The 10,259-nt window shown below is 39.7% G+C and overlaps 1 protein-coding gene across 6 annotated transcripts in view; it reads right to left on the reverse strand.

Moving 5' to 3' along the window:
- Positions 1-10,246, reverse strand: part of gab1 (GRB2-associated binding protein 1) — a 51,584-nt gene extending 41,338 nt beyond the window's left edge. For all 6 annotated transcript variants that reach the window (XM_023404206.2, XM_023404203.2, XM_087173459.1 and 3 more), the window contains exon 1: positions 10,092-10,246. In XM_023404206.2, coding sequence (XP_023259974.1) covers positions 10,092-10,163 — 72 coding nt within the window. In that variant the 5' untranslated portion in view covers positions 10,164-10,246. The remainder of the gene's footprint in view (positions 1-10,091) is intronic.
- Between the last annotated feature and the right edge of the window lie 13 nt (positions 10,247-10,259).

The raw sequence follows: 10,259 nt of genomic DNA on the forward strand, positions 1-10,259 counted from the left end.
ATCAACAACTGTATGTGTGTAACGTGTTTCTTGTGCTGAGCAATCATAAAACGGCTGCGAAGACGCACTGGGTGAGGCACGCAGTTCTCCTGCCTCATGGTAGAGGGCGCTAGTGATCCCAGGGATCCTTCTTGCGACTCCTCGGCTGCAGAATAAGTGAAAGACAAATCTGACTGTGATGAAGTCAGTGCCTCACCAGCCATGAATCTCACCGCACATCACTGTGTGTGTGTGTGTGTGTGTGTGTGTGTGTGTGTGTGTGTGTGTGTGTGTAGACTTATCTGGTGATTGCAGTTACAGTGCAAAGCTTAATGTTAAAATGTTACTTATGGTCTTTTAAAGTAAGTATGTATCATGAATAAGCTTTCAAAGTATAAAAGTATTCAGTGAGTCATTGATCACAAGTGAGTCATAGTGACACCTTTTGTGCCCGAGGGTATGTTTCACCTAGAGGATTGCTGGATGGGACATAGTCAGGATGCCTGCAAGTTCATGTTCATCATCACTCTCCTTTTCATTAGCCATGGGAGCAAAAGAGCCAGAAAAGATAAACGTGAAGTAAAGAAAAAAACAGATTTTGCATGAGAAAAGTACTGGATAGAAACAGAAAAAATAAAAAATATAAAGGCAGAAAGGATAAAGAGAGAGGAAGAGGGAGAGAGTACAGGACCCCTCCTCCTCCCTCTTCACCCACCATCTGGTAGCCATCAGCGCCTCACACAGGAAGGGGCGGCCATGCCTTGCTGGGGCGCCAGGGAGCGGCTCCTCTTCTCTCCCAGTGCTGCAGAAACAACAATCAGCCAGTGCATTGCATTACTGTGCAGTGCAGTGCAGTGCAGCGCAGCGCAGCGCAGTCTGACCCATCCTAGCCTGAGCTGAACGGTCAGCAGCAGCCCAGGACCAGGCACTCACACCCCAGCAGACCAGCAAAGAGGAGCACAGAGCAACCTCACATTCCTGCTGTCTGTGCCTGCCAAGAAGCACTGGGAACGGAAAGAAAGAGGGAGAGAACAGAGAGCTGCTCTCACTGGAGGCTGCCTAATGGTGTTGCTCTGCGAAGCACTCCACTCTTTCTCATCCCGTTTGCTTTCTCTTCACTCTCCTCAACAATGATGACAAAGTTATTGATTGCTATTGTGGAATATCCCGGCCCGCACTTCACTACATATTTATATTCCTGCACCATTAGTATTGAAAAGTTCCCCCTGCTTTGCAAGAATCCAGGGAATGCACATTATCATAAATTTGGCCCAACCTCTGTTTATCCTTTTTTTCCCCCCAACGACACACACACCAATCTGATGGGAACTGAGACCCCTACAGCCTTTTTGTCTGATTAGTGTAGACCATCTTTGGCCATATGTGTTCACCAACTAGCCCTGTTCTATGTCCAGAACACACTACAACTACACTCTGGAAATAGAAAGCAGACTTATGACACACACTATTTTTACTGCCTGGTGTCATTAGCTTATAAGTTGAAACACAAGGAAAAATGAGTTCTGATTTAAGTAAATATTTATCTTTAACACTATGTTATCTTTAAATTTAACCTGTGCATGGGAGAATCGTCTGGTTCAATCATAAGACATGAAAAAAATTATGATGTGTACAATTAGCATTGCCAAATAGTTTCTGTCATCTGTGTTTAATAATAGCAGTACTTGAAACTGTTCGACTTGGCACAGTGACTAACAGCACAAAGGGATCATTTCACGACTCGACAGGATTATATTCCAACAGAAAACAAAACTCAGAATCTGTTCCCAAGTTTCAAACAAGAAAACCAAGTTAACCATTAGAACCAGTTCTCTGCAGTCACTCCCCGAGCTGCTTTGTGGACTTGGCACACAGGACAGTAAACAGCTGCACCAGGCAAAAAGACACACATCTGTTTACAAAACGCTTCACATCAGCCTTGACCTTCCAATTCAATTCAACAATCTCATTGTTCCACTAAGACAACAAATTAAGTTTAAAGGATATGATGGTGTAATGTAAACATTTAGGGTGGAATTATGCAGAATCAGCAAACAACGCTACCTACTGTATGTGGTAAACACTAACCCCAGCCATACTCGTTCCCAATGACAGCTTCCTTATGATGTACCAGTATGCATGCAGAAAATATTTCAACTAATAATACAATCACAGCTTGTTCAGCATACATACCCCACAGCCAGTTTGTAAATTATTTTTCCCCCAACATGTTCCACTTCATCATCTTTCAACTGAAATACTGTTTAAAATTTCACATACGACATACTCTGCCATTTTGTGACCTCCAGGTTGATTTTACTGCTTTAAACCAAACAGACCAAAGTTTGTGCTACCGTAAATCTCATGATAAAAGAGCTAACAAGATGTCTAATCAATCATCCCAGTGTTTCCTTTGCATCGAGTTATTTGTGGCGGCCCATGACAATATCAACATTAACCACTACATATTGATTTTCTATTTTCTTTTACTTTTTCAAATGGGTAAGATATTATTTCACAGTAGAGCTGCGTGCAGAGCATTGATTTGCTCAACCCCTTCTTGCCCCATTCCTTCTCTCTCTCTCTCTCTCAACACAAACACATTGACAACAGACCGTCTGTGAACAGCTCCACCTCTCCATGCACACTCTGAATCAAAACATGATAATGCACAGGAGGAATGATTGTTGTTGGCGTTTCCCCACAGAGGACACAGCTAGGATGGCTACTAGTCAATATCAACTGCTCTTGCAAGTAGATAAGATTAATGTTAATTCTTTAACTCTGACACTGATGTTTGCTCCCTCAATCAAGATGAAAACACATTTTCAAAGACTCAAAAGAGCTCATCTTGCGGAGGCGCAAAGCTTGTCTGGACCAGAGGTATCAAGGTAGAAAAACGTAGTACCTAGAAACTTAAGAAAACACAGGAGGGAAAGCTGAACAATCCGCCCAGTGTGATTAACAACCAAATTAATTTGTTTTGAATATCTACAGGCTTCAACCATTGCTGCTGTGGCAGCTGAAGCAGCAAGAGAGGGTCAGGAGGGGATAGCAGCTAATGAAGAGAGAGATGTAGAAGAGGAGGAGGACAGCAGCCAACATGCTGCTGTGGGAGAGTCAGCCACGGCAGAGGCAATGGATGAGATTAAAAGCAAACAGAGATAAGGCTTTCTATTGTTATTTATTTGTCACAATGTACATGGCAATTAAAATCTTAGAGCAGCTTATGTATGGTATTATTTAAGAATTAATTCATTTAGGAAAGTCCCACCTCCCAACTCTAATACCTCATGGCAGTGAACCGGTGACCACATTATGACAGAGACAGTGGAGTACTGAGAAGAGGACGAACGTGCTAGATTTGTTGGATTTCAAAACACTGCCGTTAGAACCACAGAGACATGATGAGATGTCCAAAATAGATCAGTTTGCTTGATTTATTTTTACTTGACTGTCCCTTTGAGTGCTTGTAGTGATATGCATAATAGTGAACTGTAAAATAGTAGCGATAGGTCTGATGTTCATTACACATTTCATATACTGCAATTATTTAAGGCTGCAAAGACTGAGGTATTTACTATGTGCCAAAAATATGCTCTGCGCTGCCAACTTTCAGAGGGGTTTGTCCTTACTGGCTATTTTGTCTTTGTGGTTGTGTTTTTCTTTGTGATGCAATGACATGATTTCAGGCTTACTACAGTCTATAAATATCCAAGAGAAAATGGAGACCAATCACAATCATGTTCACTTCTCTCGTGTTTTGAAACAAAGACTAAAACCACTGTTAAGGTCAAAAAAGATTTAAACCTCTGGAAAAAAAATATCAATACTTTCACGAAACCAACTCAGCTGATAAAATGATGACTTTGAGGATCAAACATAGTTAAATATCACAGAATCGGCTTATTTTTATGTTATGTTCTATCCTTACAGGCTAACTCTGCACCACGTTGGGCATCAGTTTAGGTATGATCAAACTAATACGCCTATGTATAACACAGTGATGATATTCTGTGCCTGGAACAAAAGTGGGCCGGCAAGGATAACTATTGTAGTAGCACACATTAATATTTAATGGTTATTTGTTTGTAATGGACATTAAATAATTAATGGCGCATGCAATCCATTTTCAAGCAGTGGCAGATCATACGACAGTAGTCTGCTCAGTCCAAATGGAGTGCTGTGTAGCTGTGTTGGTCAGGATATGGTCCAGTAATTTTTTCTTTGTTAGCGTAAGAGGCTAATGTTGCACAAGTACCCCTCTGTTGCATCCCGCTCGGTTGCTTGTTTGTTTGTTTCTTCAAGCATGTGTGTGTGTGGGGGGGTCTAACAGAAAGTGAGTGTTTGTTCTCTGTTCCACTTGCTAAGCAGATTTAATGAATCCTCTACTTAATCAAAAAGCTATGCCTTTGTTTTCGTCTGACCGCGCTGTCACATTTGTTGCATACATATTGCTCTTCAGCAGTTTGCAAATGACAATTGTTTCCAGTCAGCAACAGACAAAGCAATTGGTAACGGCCATTGTGGTGTATACTGTAAATGCATTTTCTCCCAGCTCAGGGGACTCAAGATCAGCATGTAGTATGTCCTCAGTCTCCCTTTACAGCCATCAGAGGAGGACCTTCAGGGTTCAATATTTTCCTTCATCCGGTCTACCCTGTAGCCTTGTGCTCCAGCACTGAGGCCCTATTAAGGGCTGGACAAAGTACAAAAAAATCCAAATCTGTTTCCAGTGGGTACATGCCACCTTTGTAATGAATTTAAGATAGAATAAAGAATAAATGTGGGACAATGAAATGGAAGCATGTGACCACAAAAAATTGGTATTGCAGTATTTAGGGAACAACTCTTGAAAGCAGCTTGGGAACATTACCAAAATTGGTTTGCGGGCCAACCCTGATGTCAGCAAATTAGGTTTTTGGTTCCCATTGCCTTCAATACAAATGGCAGTGACAAGATGTCTCAAGTAAGGTGCAAAATTTTGATAGCATTTAAATTTTGTTGTACATATGCAGCAGACCAAACATCATCTCATTTTAATATCATAATATGATGTGGCAATATACAGTCATATGCACACTATCTCTTCAGAGAGTGGTGCTGAAACATGACCTTGCGACTTCATCCCTGCATTTCCTCAGGTCCCTGTGATAACACACTGCAGATGTCCTGAAGATACCAGTCTTCGAGCCGTTCCTTTGAAGACGGTTTTACAAGTGGACCTCGACAGAAATTCACAGATTGAGAGGTAAGAAATGAAAGACGAAAAGGAGAACCAGATGGAAAATGCAGTGTCAATGAAATGGAAAACCACAGAGGATACAGTTATGACAAACTATGGCTGGGGAAAGTCCTACAAAAGCAATTGTGGTTAGATACCTTCACGCTGTCCGTGAACGAGACATTTACGGTCAGGAAGTGTTGACTCTTTCTCAGAGAATTCTGACTGCAGCAATGAGTTAATCCACTACATAGCCCATTGTATACAGTGCATATATCCTGCATACTACATGCTGACTGAGTCGTTGAAGAGACAAAGGGAAAACTAATCATTCTTATCTGTCACTCAAGAGACAGAGAGAGAACAAAACATTGATCCTATTTTATGGGTTTGTATTTAGACAGACATTAAAATAAAGTATACACATTTAATTTTCCAACTGCTTGGATTAATTCTAAAATTGCTTGATCTGTGACTGGCTAACATCAGGTAATAGTGACCAAAATTTGGGTATTTGTGAGAATTGTCTATTCGCACTTACTTCATTGGTACTGAATAGAAAGGACAACAATGCATAGTGTGTCAAGTCCATGATGGTTGGGGCTGTTCAGACACGGGCAGGTCGGCTGAACTACTTTCACCTTTGAGCTCCACCAATCAGCAACAGAGCCTTCGGGGTAAACTTTGCCCTGAGTGGTTAATCAGGTAAGCAGGGGCCCCGGCTTCTAGTCTACTGTTGCTCAGTCTGGAAATGGGGATTCAAGTAGATAACTGACACTGATGGCATGTTCAAATACTATTGTTAAGTGCTCTGTTGGTTGATTTTTTTCCCCCCACTCATTCAACCTGCCACCAAATATTCACTATCACACAGAGCACTCCATTTGTTTCAGAACAAATGCAATCATCTTGAGATGGTTTTGTTCTAACATGATTTTTCTTAATTATCGTGACAAACAGATCTGGCTGATTAAACAAAATATACTGTGCGCATCTTTTATTTTAAAAACATTAAAGAACATCTTTAGATCATTCAGTTTAGTGATGCAAACAAGAAGGTCTGCCATGACATAGATGGGAGAAATAAATCGTGATAATTTTCACATCGTCTGCATATTCGAGGGACATGATATTTTCCGCAAACATTGTGTGACATATGTGTCATGACAATAGGCCAAAAGGCTTTGCCTAAGTAAATAATGACGAAAAATTATCAAATGCAGGCAGAAGAATGTCAACAGCCTGATGTTTGCCATTTTCCTTAGCCAAAGTCCATTTCCTTTGTGAGAAGACATCCATGTCACTCTTTTTCTCAAAATTAATGCAATACATCTCAAGACATTACAAATACCAAGAATATTATGATAGATCAAAAGGGGCTCATATGAAACTGCTCAATTTAGGAGGAAGAAAGTAATCACAAAGTAAACTTTGTATCTATGTATACTGTGACCGAATTGACCACCATCACATCTTTACAGTAACAAGAAAATTGTTGAAAATTTAAATCACATTAGGAACAGTTCAACTAAGTAATGTTGAAATTTAAGAGTGGGTAGTCAAACGATTTGTATCATTTCCAATTTTATTAGTGCTCATCATCCAGTGTTTTATCAATTCCTATATGAGTCCCTTTTGAACCAGCTGTTTGGTGGGAAACAAGTGCATAAAAAGTTTACCATTAATTCAGTTTAACTGCTCAATCTTGGTAAAGCAAAACTTGTTTTTCCCCTGAAAAGCACACATTTTAAATATTATATAGATACCTGGCCACATAAGTAACATTTTTAGTGCACAAATAAATCAGCAATGTTCTAAAATGTAAATGTACCCGAGTGTTGCATCTTTTAAAATAGATAATGAGGATTTTTGTGTGTGCATGTTCGTGAATTAGGCAAATAAGGCAGTTGGTTGGCACCGAGAAACAGCAAAGGGTATATGGTGATGGCAATGTTTTTTTGAATAAAATCTGCCCACTCAAACCACTGGCAAACACATCAGGTTTTTCCAGATAATTTTAAACTAGTTTGATATTTGTTGGAATTGAATTGTAATGTCACTGCTTTCTGAACACACCCCAATAGGTGATGAGACAAACATCTGAAGTAGCAATCATGAAACCCCTGTGGTTTCAACTGAATGCCAAGGTGGAGAAAAAGCTAGCAAAGATGTGGCAAGAATAAGAGGCTGATATCCAGAGCGGTAATCACAAGCCATGTTAACGTTGCCAACATATCAAATCATATGATTGTCAATAAACACAGCACACATTTACACCAAACCTCATATGCTTCAACCTCAGATGTTTAAGTGTGGTGCTACAAGAATTTTCAAAACATACCTTGCCCTAATGTTAACATTTTAGCATATTGTGCAAGTTACACCAAATGTTTTATCATCAAAGAAAGTAAAAAGTAGTTAACTTCCAGCAAGTGCTTCCTCTTGACAACACTCTTTTCAAATACAACAAAGAAAATAGATTCATCCAATGAAAAAAGTCCTCAGATTATTCAAAAACCAAAACAATTTTCTAGATTCAGCCCTAAAACTATCCCACTGATCCTTTCCTGCCTGAAAACACAATACTTGATTTCCATCTGCATGATTTCTATTTTAGAAGAGAATCAACTTCTCTATTTATTTTGGACATCAACTCAAACAGCTGGTGGTGAGTTGCCAGATAGGTAACATTTGGACAATTTGTCATCTGCCAAAAAAGGACAGTCAGCACTTCTACAGATTACACAGCCTCATGTGACCAAGCACTATGACCTTTCACGGGGAGGGGAACCATGTACCAATCACAGACCTTTCTGTTAATCTGTATTATGTCAATTGAGAAAAAGACATTATGCAAAACACATAATATCCTGTAGCTGTATTGCATTGCAGACTATAGGGGCTCAATTTGTCAATTCAATTGTTGAACTGTGGAGAAAAACTTTAAAATGTTTGTGGTTTGAAAGGTCATGATTGTTGGGCCTAAAGTAGTTAGGTTAGTTAGTTAGTTTTAGCTCGTATGTAGCCTACATAATGGGCCTCTGCAGTCAACACACTCTTTTTATGAGTGTCATTACCTGTTATGATAAACCTGAGAGTCTGGTCAAAAATTTGAGAGGGGAAGTGGTGGTGGTAGAAGAGAGGTGGTTTCCCATGTTACCTTTGTTTATCTTACTGGCTTTTAATGGCTAACCATTAATTCAAAATGCTAAATGTCTCAACAATAAAAAGCCACTTGAACAACCTTCAATGGTTATTTGCATAAATCATAAAAACAAACAATAATGTTGTTTGCAAATCAGCTGTGAACCTTTAACATTATTCTTCACAAAACCAGCATCAGAGTTCTTCCCAGGGTCCTCATAACATACAGTGAGTTGGCCTCCTGGCTATTCTCTGCTACTGTGTCCAGAAAGCAGTTATAAAACTGGAGCAGCGAGTTGCCATATCCCGTTGAGAAAAGCTAAGTCATCCTCTAGCCTGTTGTTTACTCTATTGAGAAAGACCAATTTTGGGTCATTACAGCAAACACTTTGTTTTCGGAGATTATATCAAGTGATGCAGAAGTGAGAACATGCTGAAATGGGAACTAAAAGTTTTCACCCAGACTGTAAATAAGGCTGACCATTGATGGTAAAAATGGTTTGTTTTTCCAACAAATGGTAAATAAGATGTAGTGTCGAATTTGTGTTATAAAGCCATCAGTGATTACCACCCATAAAGACATACACCACAAACTAACACTAACAAAAATGCTCACAATCAGATGGTGAAGTAGGATTTTGACTTCCTCTTCATCAAATCAGACATTATTCTGTCATGAATGTGAGATTCTAGCTAGTTTAGCTAGATTTTAGTTTTACTGCTTTCAGAAAAAAACTTTTCATCAAACCTGTGCTTTCTGTGAAAGCATACCTCCTCTCAAGTTGCAGGCCTTGTCATTCAAATATCAATAATGGAGATCCACAAGGAAAGGATGTAGACTTGACAGCTAACATGTGCTACTGAAGTTATTTGCTTTTGCATCAGAGCTGTTGTAGGCAATGAAGAGGTTTTCCAAGTGAGTGAAAAATAAGCAGAGAATCACAAACAAAACAATGACGATTCACTGCAAGTATGAAAAAATTCCTGGTTGAGTAAGAAATATTTTTTATCCTCACCAAGTATATATTACATATATTGGATGCATGTAACATCGTATATAATATGTGTGTGTGAGAAGCATGAGTGTGAAAGTGTATGAGTGATCAGTCAGTCAGTGTAAGGCAGTAAACACTAATCATTACAGAAACTGTGATAAACAATATTTGATTGTGCACATCTGACAATTCTATACAACCATCTGCAGGAAGTGGTCATCCTTTGATGTATTCCTAAGTTGTTTTGTAACTCATTTAACCCTTGACATGACCATCTACCACCTTTGACACAGGGAGAGCTGAATGTGACTGCACAAGCATTACTTCCCAAGGTAATCACTGTATTGTGTTATTGGTCTGAGAAAATCAAATGCTCAGAGAGTATGCGGTGAGAATGGATCACAAACCAAAAACTTAAGGAGGCTGTCTCATGATGTAAAAATCTCAAAACAACAGCCATGTGCCCTACTCAAGTGCCCCTGAGCAAAACAGTGGCCTCCTACTTGCTAACTCATGGTTAAGTCACAGTTATTGTAAGCGACTTCATGGCAAACTATGCTCAGAAAAGACACACACACCGTTTCAGGTTCAGAAAAAATAGCTGAAGTTAGTGCACAGAAGATGAGGCCTACACATGCCTGTCACTGTGCGCAGCCGTGCACATGAAAGCACCCAAGGAAAAGCTGGCATATTTTGTGTAACAGGTTACTTTATTACAACGTAACAAATAGGATATAAAGTGCACTTACGTAACGTCTCAACTTTTTTTCAGGAGGAGACTTTCTCAGCCACCCTGAGCACACCACATCTCCCCCACTCATATCTGCTCCTTTCTTGCTCTCCCTGGAGTTAAAGCGAAGATCGCTGGTTGGCTTCGTTTGTTTTTGGGAGTGTCTTCTTGTACCTGAAAAAAAAAA

The sequence above is a fragment of the Seriola lalandi genome, unplaced genomic scaffold (genome assembly GCF_002814215.2).
Source record: "Seriola lalandi dorsalis isolate HSWRI2012SDOR001 ecotype SW California unplaced genomic scaffold, Sedor1 jcf7180002054234, whole genome shotgun sequence".
Classification (NCBI taxonomy): Eukaryota; Metazoa; Chordata; class Actinopteri; order Carangiformes; family Carangidae; genus Seriola; species Seriola lalandi.